The sequence below is a fragment of the Leiobunum rupestre genome, chromosome 3 (assembly GCF_980474605.1).
Source record: "Leiobunum rupestre chromosome 3, qqLeiRupe1.1.hap1, whole genome shotgun sequence".
Lineage (NCBI taxonomy): Eukaryota > Metazoa > Arthropoda > Arachnida > Opiliones > Sclerosomatidae > Leiobunum > Leiobunum rupestre.
In genome coordinates, this window is record NC_143386.1 from 46,546,251 (window position 1) to 46,563,770 (window position 17,520).

At 39.0% G+C, this 17,520-nt stretch overlaps 2 protein-coding genes across 2 annotated transcripts; one reads left to right on the top strand and one right to left on the bottom strand.

Annotated features, from left to right (window-relative positions):
• The first annotated feature begins 14,597 nt into the window (after window positions 1-14,597).
• Window positions 14,598-16,889, top strand: mRRF2 (mitochondrial ribosome recycling factor 2). The gene has a single exon (XM_090168446.1). The coding sequence runs from the start codon at window positions 14,616-14,618 to the stop codon at window positions 16,863-16,865; it is 2,250 nt and encodes a 749-aa protein (XP_090024572.1). The 5' UTR covers window positions 14,598-14,615; the 3' UTR covers window positions 16,866-16,889.
• Window positions 16,874-17,472, bottom strand: NHP2 (NHP2 ribonucleoprotein). The gene has a single exon (XM_090168447.1). It carries the CDS (start codon window positions 17,357-17,359, stop codon window positions 16,925-16,927), a length of 435 nt encoding a protein of 144 aa, XP_090024573.1. The 5' UTR covers window positions 17,360-17,472; the 3' UTR covers window positions 16,874-16,924.
• Window positions 17,473-17,520: the final 48 nt, after the last annotated feature.

Below are 17,520 nucleotides of genomic sequence, written 5' to 3' on the forward strand. Positions count from 1 at the left end.
AACCCAATTTATGGCACCACTGGGCTTCCATAAACCACGCGCTCAGCTCGTGGTCGTAATTAAACCCAAATTACGTTTAGTTTTTTACGAAAGGGTAAATGTGCTACGCAATAGACACGATTTCGCTAAACCACTGATTTAAATTGCCTATCAAATTTTTGTCAATTATTATTTTTCACATGCAAAATGTTTATTGAAAGCTATTCGCAACACCAACTCGGGGATAATAACTATGTTGAGACGGTCATGGTTTAGTTACCCCCCCCCCCACACACACACACGTCAGGCAGGGGGGGGGGGGAACGTCATCGACGTCTGCTTCAACCGCAAGGATAAAAATCGCCCCAACTTTTGTTAGTCATTCTCCCGAAGTAGAAATAAATATATTATTGGTAACACAGATTATATAGCGGTCTTCATCGCCATTTTGTTCCTTGAATGATGGCCTTAGTTCTCAGTAATACCGATTTTCATTTGACTGGTTTCTAGCGCTCCTGATCGCCCATCACGGTCCATTTGCATGTTCTTATCTGCTCTGGTCAATTTTTAAGTGTTCAATTTACTGCTCTTGAGCGCTCCGCGGCGATCACTTGAAATCTGCCGATTTTGACATTTCAACGCCTCCAGAATGCTCTTGCGTGTTCCATTAATAAATGTGGAACATAATTAATGTGGAATAAAGCATTAGAATATGGGTAACATGTTCCATTTTTATCTCGATCGGGCTTAGGTCAGTTACTGCAGGCACGGATACGGAACGATTCTCGAGTAGTCAAATGAAAAACGTTATAAAATATTTCCCAAAGATACATACTTATGGAACGTTATTATAGACTTATGATACCACCATAGAAACACTTTTTTTAATTTTTTTCCTATGTACATCGGTGTCACAAGTCGTAATAAAACAAAATTTTCCACTTTACGCTTTTTATAAATCTCAAGTGCTTTTCAGTAAGTTAAGCCCGAATTTTTAGCTTTAATTATCGTGTTAGTTACACGCGGAAAAGATTGCGATCTTACGTCAATCAACTTAAATACCTTTCGTGATTAGATTAGCAACCAGAAACGCTAGTATGGTGTTGATAGGAGAGTCTTTAGCACTTCAACTTGTTTTTTCATTTTATTTTCGAGAGAGGTTCTTGATTGTAGGGATTATCTTATTATGTCCACTGCTCAAAAGTGTTATCTCCAGACACCTTTTTCTAGCGCTCGATCCTTATCCCGGTTCTTAACCTTCGCTTCTGAACCTGGATTAAGGCCAGTAACTTGGAATTCTTGGCACGTTGTCTTTGGGAAGTCGGACTCAAGCACTTTGGTTAGAAAGAAGTAAACAAAATGATTTGGTTCCAGAAAACAAAAATCTTCCTTCGAAACGTTGTTAAACCAGCTTCGCATGACCATTTTTGCTTTGATTATTAGCTATAGGTTTTCAAAGGGGCTTGAAAACTGAAAAAGCGTAGCTTGTTACCGGTTCCCGACCTTAAGATTTTCTAAGGAAGAAATCGGGGTAGGCATTCTTACGCATTTGCATCAATGTGGAAGTTTAGAGGCTCACCTTGGCTAGTTGATGGTTGGACACATATTACCAGCTGGTTTTGGTTTACTAAGGCATTTATCCAGTCATCGACTTGTTTCTTTGTGTTTTTGTTTCCTCTTCTCCTAGATAACCTTTTAAAGAGATATGACGATTCTCAGTTTGAATTTTCCTTAGGATTATTCGAACTTTCCCATTAGTGAGTTCCGATACATTTAAATCATTCGATGTAGAATTATTAAAGTCAATTGGTAAATCCAAAAGTCTAAGCTAGTAATTATGATGTTGAAGGTGTCCTGAAAATTTCAGTAACATAGTACAAGTAGTCTCTAACTTATTATCATTTCAATGTGACCTCTTTGATTGGTCTTTTTTAGATTTATAGACCATCTTGTTTTAGTGGTTTTCGGTGTTCGTTTTCTTGGCTTCTGATTGGTCAATTTACATCGGTTCAAAGCTTATTGGACATAAAATATGATAACACTTACATTATCTAATAGTCCTTTACGGGGGGTCGGACATTTACCAAAATCCCGTACACTTTGTCTAAAATCGCAAAATCTTTAAACTCTTTCTATGGTAAATTAACGTTGAAATCCCAAAATCACTGAGAGTTTTCTACGCATAGATCTTACAGCATTTTTCAACAGGGGGGCAAGACAGTCAGAAAGGGGTTTATTTAACCGCCTATTGGAACCAACTTTCTAAACCTAACGGTTCTCGAAACACACTTTGAAAGACCTTGAAGACCTGGATCAAAGTCATTGAATTTCCCATCATCTAAGAATCTCCCGTGCGTTCTATGTGACCTGAAATTGAAATTCTTAGAAAAAATAGATTTGGAAATATTAGCCCTGGATCATTTTAATCTAAAATTAAATGAAATTATATTATATTATATTAAAAAATAATTATTACTTAAAATTAAGAAGCATTATTAAATCTTTAAACTTTTAAGCTATCCTTATCGGAACGTAGTTTTAAAAACGGTTCGTTTGTTTTTGTAAACTATCTTTTTCACGCTACTATAAAAACTCGTCTTCCAACTACGACCAGAGAGTGTATAGTGTAGAGAGACGTCTCTTCCTATTAACCGATTTCCAAATTACGTTTTTGCTCGTGACGTACAGTACCTTGACATTGTGAGGTATATCAGGCTTATTTGCCTGCTTTTATACCCTAACATGGCAGCGTATTTTCACGCGCAAAATGAATTTTAAGATCCACCAATTCCCGTAATGTAAAAATTTCGTACATGGTTTTTGGCCATACGGGAATTGTAGAGAAGTTCAGGATCCCTATACGCGATGTTCCTAGTGATAACTTTTCATAGTATTGAAGCTTCAATCCCATTCGGCCGACGGCGATTTTTGGTTCATCCCATTCGACCGAAAGTCGCCCAAATGTGCGATTTTTAATTAAATATATTTTTAGTCCCATTCGACCGAAGTTCCATTCGACCTAACCCAAACTAACCCAATCTAGGAAGTTCTATACTTCTGCCACCAAGATAGAACAGGACACGTGAAATCTAATTTTATTTTGGTGTGTACTAAGAAGTAATATTAAAAAATAAATTTTTAGTTGTAGTAGATTACCTACCCGAACGTAAGTTAAATCAGGCTTAATACAGTGTTATAGGCCAGGAAGGTGTTCTGCAACCATGGACCAAATATTAATATTAATATTAAGGGCACTTTGTATGCAAAACCCAATAAAGAAATGTATCATTTTTTCAAAGACAGTTTCAGAATCATGAAACCAGTCCTTATCAATTAGCCGCAATCGTTGCAATTCCCTTTAATGTTTGTCGCGTAAGAGAGAAAATTAAAACTTGTGTCAAAAACCTGATTTATTTCTGTTATAAATTTCAAGAGAAAGATTTCCTTACCAAAAGAAGTCTTTCGCTGTTTTTTGACCTTTCAAGTAATTGAGCACGTTCGTAGGGTTAGTAATTGATTTCTCCTATTTGATTTGCGGGACATCGAAAAATAACCAAAGCCTTACTAGTGGCGATCTCGAGCGCTTGAGAGCAGATAAATGTAAATCGCTATAAATATTTGATATGATATTTTTGTGAAAGAAAATCAATTTCAGAGAAAACGGAGGTTAATTTCCGATGAAATCTTCCTTTTAAATTATAAATCCAATGTTTTCTTCCATCGTGAAATTGTGTTAAAATAATATTTATTGTCAAAGGCTTAGTTTGCAACGTTCATGTGACTATCTTCAGCCGCCATATTTAGAAGATTATTTTTTATAATAAATATATATTAGGTATATATTTTACAGAGTATTCGGCTTAGAGGAGTAGCCGTTTGCTAGTCGGCGCGCCCTGTACAAAGTACGGGGTAAGAGGCATCGTCTAGCGGGCGGTAGGGTTGTTTTTTGTAGCTATGTCTCAAAGTATCGTACTCTGCGTAAGGATGACAGTCAAAAGTGCCAGACCTGTTTCAAATATGAATGTACTTTGAATAAAGGCACTGGTTTCAAGGATCTGTGGATTCGCTGTGAAAAGTGTCTGTACTGGTACCATGTTGAGTGTGCCTCGATACAATGTGTGGTGGTAGACAATGAGAGGACAATTCCAGGCGATGTTCAGGACTCTTTTAAATGTATGAAGTGCTTTTCAACGGACGAAATAGAGTCTCCAAAGGATGATGATGGTACCAGCAACGCCTTAACGCGCCCCATTTGACAAGACCCTACCCCGGTAGTAACCCCAAGGAAGCCAGTGCTTGGGGAGGTGGCCGCTGTCGATAATGCTGAAGGTGGTATGGTCGTGAAAGAACAAGGCGTGGTCGGTTTTTCACTTGAAGTGCTGCTAAATGGCATTGAATCTATGTTGTCGTCGAAGTTTGCCATACTGGAACACAGAGTGGCGAGTGTGGAGACGACTCTGGTAAACGAACTGGAACGACGGGATAGAATATTCGAGGCACGATACGATACACTTGAGAAAAGACAAGATGATCAAGAAGAAATGAATAAGGAACTGAAGATTCAAGTCGAAAGGCTACAGATATCAATCGATAATATGCAAGTTCAAGATCAACAGGCGGAGACTGATCGAATTCGGGAGTCTTTTCAAGTCTTATCTCAGCAGGTGGCCACTCTTAATGATCAAATGATGGAACAATCGCAGAAATTTGCAGATTCAAGCACTAATCTCGTTACCAAAGTGTCGTATACTGTGGATACTTTAGCCTCTAATATGGTGGCTTTCAGAGTGTCCTTTGATGATTTGGATACGCCTGAAGGAGCTGAAAATTGGCTAAGGAAACATCTTGAACTTGGTAATGATATACCTTTAGCGGTGAAAAGTTGTTCCCGGTTTGGCAGACGAATGGGGAAGATAAATACACCTGTCTTGATTGAGCTAGATAGTGCTGAAAGTAGGAAAATTATTCTAAATGCGTCAGATAGACTACGAACCAATAAAGTGCTGGAATATAGACAGGTCAGGCTTGCTCCAGACCGCTCTACTGAGGAAAGGATGTTCTACAAATTTCAACTATGGAAGAATAAACGTTTCACTAACAGTGTGAAGTCGCAAAGCACCCCGGCAACGTTGGAAAGTGGTGGGGTTGAGTCAAAGAACGCTCTCCAGAGTTTGCCTCCGGACACTCAAAAGACAGAAACGTTGCCGTACTCGAATGGTCTCTCCGTGAAGTCCAACCGAAGTGGTGGTGCATCAAAAAATGTGCCACCGGGCCTGTCTTCGGGGAACCAGTTTCGGTAGGCCGGCAAGTCACCCCGTCCTCTGATGTGACCATCTTCCATGGGTCTCGAAGACGGTTTCACAAGGTACGCAGTGGAAATCGACGTGGGAAAAAACGTACCGCTTTTGTGTCTGTATATAGTGTAAAGAGTTCTATAAAGTTTGGTTACCTGAACATGCAAGCATTCTCGCAACAAAAGTGGATGGAAGTTACCACAACAATTCTTGATAATAAATTGGACTTTCTCTGCCTGTCAGAAACGCATTTGAGGGACGGCAATTTTCCACCTACGCATCCTGGTTTATCGTGGTTTGGAGTAAATCGAGTGGGTAGTGTGAAAAAAGGTATTGGACTTGGAGTTCTTGCTCGTAACGACGGTTCGCTTAAGGTACTGAAGACCTGCTCTGAGCATATGTGGTTTTCCCATGAGTCCCAACCGGACATGGCTATTGCCTTGGTTTACTGCGCTACTGGAAAAGGAGCTAGAGTATGGAATGAGAAAATCTATACATGCTTAAAGGAGAAGTCCAGGTTCGGTAAAACTTGCTTCTATTAGAAAGATCATGTTTAAATATACTCAAAAATATCAGTCGTAAAATTTTATCTTTTTTAAATGACGATAAATTAATTTTTAAACGAGCGAAATTTACTCGCCAAGCGATCTGCCATTTTGTTTCGCGGTGACCTTTTAGGACTTTAATCACGCGCTGTTTGCGCTATAACAGCGCTCTGTTCCCTGCGCGCGTTTGCTCCGCGTGCGGTCTGCGGAGGGAAGGCGAAAGAAAATGGCAGCTCGCTTGGCGGGTAAATTTCGCTCGTTTAAAAATTAATTTCTCGTCATTAAAAAAAGATACAATTTTACGACTGATATTTTTGAGTTTATTTAAACATGATCTTTCAAATAGATCCAAGTTTTACCCAACCTGGACTTTTCCTTTAAGTGAAGATATCTTAGAATTCACATCAAATGGGTTTCGAGGTTTTTGTATTGGTGGTGACATGAATGGTCATTGGGCGGAGTTTGATGGCTATGAGTGTGATAATGGTGAGCTGCTGCTAGTTTTTGCGGAAGTACATGGTTTCACATTTGGTAACGTGTTGGAGTGTTGTGTTGGACGAACGACATGGAACAATCGGACCAGCAAGTCTACCATTGATTACATTCTCCTTAGTTAAGATATTGTTCAAAAAGTCTTACTTATGGAAATTGACGAAACAGGGCAGTTGACTTTGGGAAGCGATCATAACTTGGTCATATGTGAAATTGAACCAAATCCTGGTTCCCGGGTTTGCCCAGTTCCGACTCCTAGTTGTGTCACGCAAAAGGAGTTTTGGGACTTTGATAACGAAGAGGCCATGGCGAATTTTCGTGATATGATGGAAGAAGTGCTCCTAGCTATGATACCTTTATTGAAGCATTGTTGAAAGCTGTTCGAATGAATCTAGCGAAAAAGTCTCCCTCGAAGACTTTGAAACGTGGTGTCCTTCCAAAGAAATGGTGGGATAAAGAGATTGCTAAGGCTATTCATTCAAGACAGCAGGCTAGCCGTGACCACAGGAAAGCTAAGTCCCAGGGGCAAACTGAAGATGGTATCCGTGCTAAATGGACCACCCTACTCCAGACGAAGAAAGCTGTTAAGGAGATGGTAGTTCGAAAAATAAAGATAGTCAATAAGCGAGTCGAGAACGATATTGTTAAGTCGGGAAAATAAATGGGAAAAAGTTTTGGAAATATTTGTCTAAGCTTCGGAAAAGTGCTTCTTCTGTAGCGTCTAAGAAAACTGGCTTTCGTGGAAAAAATGGAGTCCTACTGTACGAGAAACAAGCAATGATTGCGCGTATATTAGAATATATATCTGACTTAGAATATGACCTGTTGAACCGCTCTGTTGGTGCTTCGTCCGCGAGAAATCCAGAGTCGAACGAACCAAGAAGTGTATCCCCTGAGCAACTTAATGATCCGTTTCACCAAAAGGAGTTTGAAGGTGCAGTTAAAAAGTTAAAACGTTGGAAAGCTGTGGGTATTGATGGAATTTATGCTGAGAGCATCTTGTCGCTTGGTCCTCGGGCACTAAATTGCGTCTGCTATATTTATAATGACGTTAAAGAGTCTGGTGACATCCCTGCCGATTGGAAGATTTGCCGAGTTAGCAGTGGCGTAGCTAAGGGTTCGGGGCCCCCCCCGCGAAACTATTTTAGGGGGCCCCTTAGGTTTTTCAAGGGGAGGGGGGGGGGCTTCCTTAAATTGGTATTCGGCGGCTTATGCCGCGAAATTACATGTATACTTTCGCTGTGCCATAAACTTTATCGGAAATAAATTTAAAATTCTGAAACATTTTTTGGTGAAATAAGGACTCCATGCACTTATAACTAGCAAGATCATTTTATTCTATACTCACAAAGCAAAATTCAATTACGTAGCAAAGCGTCTATGTTTGACTGCCATGAATTTTTCGACGACTTCGTTCAAATCGAGTTTCTGGCAAATTTCATGTTCTATGCTCAACACTGCTAACGCACTTAACCTAGAATCGGTCATCGTGTTTCTTAGGTAAGTTTTTATTAACTTGAGCTTGGAGAAAGATCGTTCAGCTGAAGCAGATGAAACGGGTAAAGTCAAATACAACTGAAAAGCAGTGCAAATATCTGGCAGACTACTTGCAAGATAAGTGTTGTCAACGTATAAAAATTTTGCCAATTCTTTGATGGACGACATTTTTCTTCTCTTTATTTCTGGAGACATTAGGGTTTTAAAGCTTATCACCTGATCAACTAAACCATACGATAAATCGGATTCGTATTTCTCGATAAGTTTGGTAGCTTTATCTCGAAGTTCTTCATTTTTCATTTCTGTTAATTGTACAGGGTTTAGGAACGAAAGTTATCATTAATGTTTTTCATACTAAAAAGGTTGTTTATTTATTTCACCAATGATTTTCTTTAACACGCTATCACTTAAAAAAGAAATCATTTCATTTTGCATTTGTGGACTGAAATATTTATTTTGGGTTTTTTCATTGGAAATGTGAGCTTTAAGTACAGGGTCATACCGAGACAGTAAATCCATAAAATTAAAAAAATTTCCAGACTGCGGACCTATATTATTTATGTTCTCACGATGACCTCGAAAGGGAAGTTGGCATAAGGCTAGTGATCTTGTAACATCAAAAATTCGAGTTAAAATGGCTTTCCAATTGTCAGAGCTCTTGCTGAGAAACGTTTGAATAGTTTTGTTACTTTTCCAGGCGCTATACGTCATACATGAATTTAAATGAGCAGCACTAGTTTCGTGGGTCTTTATCTTTTTACTTAATCCCTGCCAGTCCTTTATACGACCTTCGCGCCAGGCATTGTTAGACCTGTCTAGGCTGTCTTTCTTGTCGTCACCGTCAAATAGCCAACACGGTTCACAGTACACTCCATTTAATGTGGGGAATAGCATAACCAGTATCTTTCTATTTTCTGTCCCGTCTTTGTATAAGAATAATAGTAATCACTGCTAAATGACCTGACAAACCTTTTACTTGTATCTTTTGGAAATGGTCCTTTCGGCTTACAAGGCTCACTTGAAAGAATTTTTAATTTGGTATCGTCGTCTAAGAATTCTGGATATAGACCTCTGTCCGTACTTAATTGCAGTGTTTCATAACGTTTTTCCTGGATAGTTTGTGGTTGAACTTCTTCTGTTGCAAATCCCCAACCCGATTCAGAAATTTTGTTATTCAAGTTCAGTTCCATTTCTTTATCTGCCTGTTCATGAGAACAGGCTGCCACAGAGTCATGTTCGATTTATAAATCGCCTTTAAAAGTAGAAGAGGTTTCTGCGATCGACGAGTAAATTATATTTGAATTTTGAGCGTGGAACATTGAGTTAATTTTATGCTGTTTCGTAGCCTCATCTTCTCTTACAATTTTTAATTTTCTTTTTTGCGCGCCACTTAAATATTTTCGTGGCAGCGGTGCCATTTTATATCTACCGTTACTAGGAGCTAGTAGACAAAATTATTTTAGTAACGCGGTACTCGCGACGCTAAAAAAATAGACATTTTCTCGTTGGCTCGCAGATAATAATGCGAGTCGCGACTATCGGAGTCTATCGCCATCTACGGTTAGAGCTGACACGTATCGCCATCTACAGTTAGAGTTAACACATACCTACTTTTAATTTATGAAAAACGCTTAAAAATGACTTTCCACAAGACATACAAGGCCAGTGACGGCCTTAGGATTTGTGAAGCCACATAGAAAGTCACCTTGCAAGGCCTAAGTTAAAGGATTAAGATAAATAAGGTTAATCAGCGTCTGGAGCTCAGACTCCCAAGTTCGACCAGAATCTCGATCTCGATGACTCATTGTAAATTAATGATAAAAATTATTGTTACTATTATCTTGAAATGAACTCACATAAGCCCGTTAAGCTATTTTGTTTAATATTAGATGCACTTTTAATCGGCAAATTAGGGTAAAAATGAATAGGCCTCTCTATAAAATAACATTGGCGTTCTTGTTTTGATGTTGCTGTTGCGTCACGGGTGATGTATCGATGACGTTTCACTATGAAGTATAAATTTAACTGAACTTCATAAAGCTACATAAAACAAGTTCAGCAAGCGCAGCTTATTTTATGAAAAGGGCTATTCTTCTGTTTGGAAATTTCCAGGGTTTGAATTTTTGGAATGACATGGCCTTCCATTCCGGTCCTCATTTTATTGAAAAATATAAAGGCGGCATTTCTATGATTCGAGCAGATTACAAATTTTTAGTTGAGTCTATCGTTCTAAATCTATTTTCTCTGTTTCAAAGGCATTCTATTATTTCCTTCATTAAGCATTGTCATTTTTTGAAATGTAAACAAAGGCAAAAGTTGCAATTTTAGATTTCTAAGCCAAAACTACCCAGTCCAAAAATTAAATTATGCAAACGAATTAACCTTACCTTGCAAATTGAAACTTGAAACAACTAACAGGAAATTAAGTTATTAATTTACCGCGTTTAACGAATAACGAACAACGATTTGCTAAAAAACACGTGTCTCGATACTTTTCAAAATTTAGTAAAGTAGAACTCCCTATTATATGTTACTTTCTTTCACTATGTACGTTGTTCGGATATTTATGCAACGGTTATTGTTGTATTTGTAATATTTGGGCTCGCCAGTCGCCATATCGGCTTAGAAAATATAAAGAAATATTTTAGGCAAGCAAAACATTAACTTGAGATTACAAGAGGAGAAACTAGATGAGGCCTCGCGCGGTTGCACTGTACACAGTCCCATAGACAATTTGGGGGCCCCTTGACGCCGGGGGCCCCCCCGCATTGCGGGGTCTGCGGGGGCGTTATCTACGCCACTGCGAGTTAGTCTTATCCACAAGGGAAAAGACAAACCACCAGACGAGTTGGAATCTTACAGGCCAATAGCAGTGACGTCTGTTATATACAAAATTTACGCTATTATCTGGAAAGAACGGATCTCCACTTACGTGGAGCTTAATGGCTTTTTAAATGAGTCACAGTATGGATTTCGTCATGGTCGTAGAATAGCGGACAACCTCTTTGTGCTGACCCAACTCATTGAAGTGTATCGATTGAGGAACAGACCACTATTTTGTGGATTCTTGGATTTAGAAAAGGCGTATGATAGCGTTCGGCTTCCTCAATTATGGCAAACCTTGAGCGGTCTCGGCGTTGGAGATAAAACGATTGAAAAGTTGAAAAGCATGTACAATGGCGCTACCAGCATATATAGTGCATAGGGTGTCACCACTTCCCCAATGCTAAATTCCGTCGGGCTTCGCCAAGGATGTCCTCTCTCCCCAGTTCTGTTCTCAATCTACATCCATGCATTGGCTGATCAGCTGGAAAGCTCTGGCTTCGGAGCTTTCGTAAATGGTGAAGATGGATTACGTGTTTCTGCCCTGTTATTTGCTGATGATGTCCTTCTCTTGGCTACTAGTCCGTCTGATCTCCAGAATCTCCTCAACATTTCTTCTTCTTTGGCGGATCGTCAGGGTTTGCACTTCAGAAGTGCTAAATCGAAGGTTTTGATTTTTGGAAAGGAAGCTACCAGTGATAAGTTCTTTCTACATAATGTACCAATTGTTGTTACCACGGAGTATACGTACCTTGGCGTCCTCTTATCTACGAAAGGAGACAACTATACCCAGGAACACGAAAGGGAGTTGACCCTAAAGGCCATGCGGTTAAGATGGGCGGTAAAAAACCTGGCACCAAATTCCTACGATAAGTATACCGTGAGCCGTACTTTGTGGAAAACCGTTGCTGTCCCTGCGGTGACGTGCAAATGAGGTTTTTACTCTTTCGGATGCGACGCTAAAGGCCTTGGATTATGCCCAAAGAGAAGCGGGTCGTAGTGCCCTATCGGCGGGACCCTTTTCGGCTGTTCAGGGAGAAATGGGTTGGAGCACAATGAGGGATCGTGAAGCGCTAAGCAAATTAAAGTATTTAGGATGCCTTCTACTGCTGCCGGCCAACATGCTTCCTGGTATAGTCTTCAGAAAATTCCAACAGGCTGGAATCAGGGCCGGCGGATCGTGTTATTCTCGGGTGGGTAGTCAGACGAGGGGGGGGGGGATTTATTGGGTTATCCCGAGGGGCTAGCCACTCTTAGAAAATCTGTACACCGGATTACGCTTAGATTACCACTGCCAAAGGCAGGGACTTCAAAGATTACGCGTAATCCCATTAGTACAGTCAAAGGTACGGCTCTGTACACCGATTACGCGGAGTGATCAGCCCCTCGGGTTATCCTACATAAAACGATAGGCCTATGTAATACTAATTAAGAGAAATTGATAGAGGTAAAAACTACAAAAATTTAGTATTCTCAAATTTATTATCACATAGTATTAATTGTGCAATGCAAAAACTGTACTGCGCTTTGCATTTACGGAAATGAACTGATTCAACAATTTTTCCAAATATTTTGACGCGTGACTTCATGTAGATCTTAAAATTCATATGACTCTACGTGTAAAGATGTTTGAAGGATCTGAGTACAAATATTTAAACTCAATTATATAGAAAGGTAGAGACAACGTTATAAAACGTAGTACTGACAACTGTGGGTACTTTCCCTACCCCAGTTTGTGGTAGAAAACGTCGTTCCTTTAAATTAGGCACCGATTATTTAAATTACAATTATTTAAAAAATAAATGGAGCCTTTATGGCTTTGGTGTCAAATAAGCAGTTTTGGGAGAATCAGTTATTTATTATTTGAACACTTACATTAGAGCCCACTACTAACCGAATAATCAACTCAATATCATATAGGTCATATACATTTAGTATCGTTTACCTTCTAAACGTTATAGTGTACGCACTTATCAATCCTACTTCATAACGCGAGGTAGAAATGTAACAGCTGATAACTATTTTATATAAATGTTTGATACAGAGATACTAATGACGACAAACATTAACGTTAAAATACACTTATGAAAATTATGCTTTTATCATTTTATGTATCTTTAAATTTTGATTTTGATGATTTACTTCAATCTATTTTAATCGGGGCAGTGCCGCGTGCATAGTTTTCAACATCACCGATATTTAAAGCGTGAGATAAAGATAGTGTTGTATTGATCTTCCGCATCACTTCTCGATATAAGTCCGTCTTTACCGTATTTTCAGAAATAGACAGGGGATTGACGCGAGGGAAATAAAAAAAACTTGTCAAAGGTCTATGTTTAAGTTGTGATTTACCCTTTTGCGAAGACTGCGTTTTATTATTCACGCTTGTCTCATTAGAATTAATAACTTATATTTAATAACCTATTTTACAAATTTACTTCTGCAGTTTTTATACTGAAAAGTGTCACGCGTTACTCGGACTCACTCCTACAATGGGGAGAAGAAGAAGGTGGGGAAAAACAGGGAAAGCGGTTCTTCTCTCAGTGACGAATTTTTAATTGTGGCCGGTACAACGAAAACCATTAAATACGATCCCGTTTATGAACTAACTTCATCAAGGAGGGGATAGGAAAAACACGTAGTCCCGGGAAAATTGTGCAAATTATTATGTAGGCGGCATGGCTCTATTATTCGTTGCAAAACCTTTTCGAGGAGAGTGGAAACCTAGCTATTATGTGACAATGGCCGTGGCTCTATCCCCACAGTACCGACTTTGATGACATCAATTCCGGGTGGGTAAAATACCCACCCGGAATTTCCCGGGTGGGTACTTCTACCCACCATACCCACATTATCCGCCGGCCCTGGCTGGAATTAGAACGAAGCTAATTAAGAGAGTAGACCAGTTAGATAGGATCTATGGAAAGGGTACCCAGAGGGGAGCATCGACATCAGAACATCAATGGAGCGTCACTGTATCGAAGGAGGTTCGGGATGGCTAAATAAAGTTGCTGAAAAACGTAGCCTTTTGGTGTATAAAACGAAGAGTAAACCTGCACCGGAACCACTCTATGATGGTTCCTGGTTTAGTGGCTTGTTGTTTCACGCACGTTCAGGCGCTCTCCTAACCAGCCTGCGCCAATCCGAACTCCTGAATAATATCTCACCTTCGTGCAAATTGTGCCGACATGATTTGGAGGATATCAGACACATTCTACTAGATTGTCCGGCCTTGGATATAAAGGAAGACATCGATGAATGGCGGACACTTAACAATACGAAATCTACGGAGGAATTGCTGGGCTTCAACACCGACGATGGCGATCTGGAACAAGTTAAGAACATCCTTGGTGTATGGAAACGTTCTAAGTACACGTGGGGTCGCAATAACTTGTAGCGCTTTTACAATTGTAAGCTTTGCGGCTGGGAAAATGAAGCTCTGTCACATAATTATCCTTCACCGCCCGAAGACGGAAGTGGCTGAGGACATCCTAGAATGGCGCATGTTAGGTTTTACGGGAGGGTGCGAGCATTTGAACATGGTGAAACATATACTAGTCTATTGGAAGAAATACTAAGCTGAATGAACTATCACCATTACTATAATTGTTTTTCGTCTTTAGTTTTTAATTCTAAATTTTAAATTTCTGTAATTTTATTTCCGACTAAAACTTGGTTTTTGGTTTTGTTTTTTGACCGTGCGCCCACATATGGTGGTGAGCCGCTCTGTTTCAAAAGAGTTGTATTTTATACGGGTCTATTAATAAATCATAAATCATCATAAATCATATTTTTACTTATGACGGTTTATAGCGAGTTCTCACGGAGAAAAACATTCTCACGAAGAACTCATTCCTTCTTAGAATTTTTCCGCACCTCTAGATGACCATTTTTGAATTTCGCGGGATATTATGCGTAGTCTGCAGCTGGTGCCTATTGTCTTCTGCTTCAAAATTCAAGTGTGAGTGTGCGGACCTAAAGAAACATGAGGAAATTAACCACTTCGAATATATTAAGATTAATCAATTTCTTTAAAGAACCCAAATATAAGACACTTAGATATTTAACTAGCAGATCCATAACACCAACCAAGATTCCGGTAAAAATGAAAGATGAGCAGAAATTGATTAGAAATGTTGGGATTATAGCTCATATCGATGCAGGAAAGACCACAACCACGGAGCGCATGTTGTATTATTCCGGGTATAGTAGGGCTATGGGGGAAGTACACGATGGAGATACGGTTATGGACTACATGGAACAAGAAAGGGAAAGAGGAATAACAATTTCTTCAGCTGCCATCACTTTCAACTGGGACAACAACCAAATTAATTTAGTGGACACTCCAGGCCATGTGGACTTCACTGTTGAAGTAGAAAGAGCGCTACGAGTTTTAGATGGTGCTGTCACTATATTAGATGCATCTGCTGGAGTGGAGGCCCAAACGGTCACCGTGTGGACTCAAGCAGATATCTACAGAGTTCCTAGAGTGGTTTATTTAAATAAAATGGATAAAGCCAAAGCCAATGTTGATCAGTGTGTTGCTGGACTTGTGGATAAATTGAAAACCAAACCTTTGTTAATTCACGAACCAATTTATAACAAGTCAGGATTATTTACTGGTGTTCTGGATTTGATCTCTGAAGAAAAGATTATATGGGATAAATCAGAAGATGGAAAAGAATATTTAAGATTGAGACTGACTGAAGCCGATCCTTTATGGGGCACGTATTTAAAGAAGAAAGAAAATTTGGTTGAAAGTGTGGCCGATTTAGACAATCAATTAGCTGAGAGACTCATTTCTTTAGAAAAATCAACATTGATTACCAAAGTTGACCTTCAGTTAGCTCTAAAAAGGATTACCATAAATAATGCTGGTGTGGTGGTGTTATGTGGAAGTTCATACAAAAATATTGGTGTTCAGTTATTATTAGATTCCATAATATCCTATCTGCCTAATCCAACAGAAATAACACACAATTTCTTGAAATTCTACTCTGATTCAGCTTGTGGACTTGTTTTTAAAATTATTCACGACAAACGATTAGGAATTCTGACTTTTGTAAGAGTGTACTCGGGTTCTTTTGAGCAAGGACAGAAGCTGTATAATGTTAATCAAGAAAAGAGTGAAGCTGTATCAAAATTGTTTTTAGCATTTGCCAATGATTTTAAAAATGTTGCAAAAGTTAGTCAAGGAAATATTGCCATCTTCATGGGATTAAAGGAAGTTATTACAGGAGATACCATTGTATCCTCGAAGGCCGAAGCTGATAAAGCTAGGAAATTGTATTCCAATGAGAAAAAATTGCCAATAGAAGAAGTGAAACCCATTTTGGCAGGCATAAGAGTTCCAGATCCAGTTTTCTTCTGCTCTATAGAAGCTCCATCACTGAGTTATCAAAAGCAACTGGAAAATGCATTGGTATGTCTACAAAGGGAAGATCCAACTTTCAGGATAGAATACAATGCAGACTGGGGTCAAACCATCATATCTGGAATGGGAGAGTTACACATAGAAGTTATTAGAGACAGAATTTTGAAAGAATATGGAGTTGATGCCTATCTTGGCCCTTTACAAGTGTCATACCGAGAAACACCTAGTAAAGATGCAAGTGAAGTACACAGGATGGATAAATTAGTTGGAGGAGCTCGGCAATTTGTTCAAATTGGCCTAAGTGCTAATGTAGTCCCAAATTTAGGGTCATTTAAGAAACTAATTGTAATCCCAGACAGTGAAAATAATTTGGGGATGTTGAGACCAGAACATTTGAAGGCCATAAAATTTGGAGTGGAATCATCATTAGCTCACGGGCCCTTGCTAGGTTTCCCAGTTATAGATGTAAATATTCAATTAGATCAGTTTCAAACTAGTCGTGGTACTACACCTGCTATGATTTCAGCCGCTGCTTCCCAATGCTTGAGGAATACTTTAAAAAAGTGCAGTTTAAGATTAAAAGAACCATTTATGTCATTAGAAATTGTGGTAGATTCATCTTATCACAGTGCTATTGTATCAGATCTTAGTCATCGTCGTAGTGTTGTTAAAAATGTTAGTTATAGGGAAGATGTCAGAGTGATATACGCTGAAACCCCATTGTCGGAACTCAAGAACTATTCCACCCAATTACGTCGCCTTACATCAGGAAAAGCTAGTTTTACTATGGAATTTGCTCGCTATGAATTTATGTCACCTAATGACCAATTACAAGCCATAAAAGATATCACAGGTGGTTAAAATAAATTGAAAAGTTATTTATTATGAAAATGGGGTTTAATGATTAAGAAACAACATTTTTAAATAGGTAACACAGTTTCATCAATAACCTTGTAAAGTTCTTGGTATAGTTCTTCATATTCTTGATGTGGTCTAATTAGAACCATGACACAAGCTCGTTTTGCACCAAGTGCATGACCCAAGTCCAATCTTGATGGGACATACATATATGGGATGGATTTCCCTTCACAAACTGCGGGCATGTGGCACATAACTTCAATGGGGGATACATCACCGGCAAATATGACAATTCCAGTTTCTTCTTTCCTTATTCTTCGGAAAACGTCTTTCAAACCAGTTCTGAGATAACCTTTTTGTTTTGAGGATGCCTTTACCAGCTTGAATATTTTCTTAGCAAGTTTGCGCGATGCCATAGGCTTGGCAATAGGGCTCACAAATTTTAGTTTGTCGTCGTAACTTAGCTTAACTTCACCCTCAATGGTATCATCAGCCATAGTTTTACTTATTTATAACCTTTTGTTAATTACTTATTATTTAAATGCTCGTTAATCGAAAACATTTATTCAACACACGTGGTGTATAACAAAATGTTTGGAAGCGATGTCCTTTAAGCTGCAAGCAGACGATTTATGAGCAGTAGAGTAGAGTTCACCCG

Excerpts from the sequence above, each read along its gene's own strand:
- mRRF2 (XM_090168446.1), top strand. The coding sequence starts at position 14,616 with ATGAGGAAATTAACCACTTCGAATATATTAAGATTAATCAATTTCTTT.
- NHP2 (XM_090168447.1), bottom strand. The coding sequence starts at position 17,359 with ATGGCTGATGATACCATTGAGGGTGAAGTTAAGCTAAGTTACGACGAC.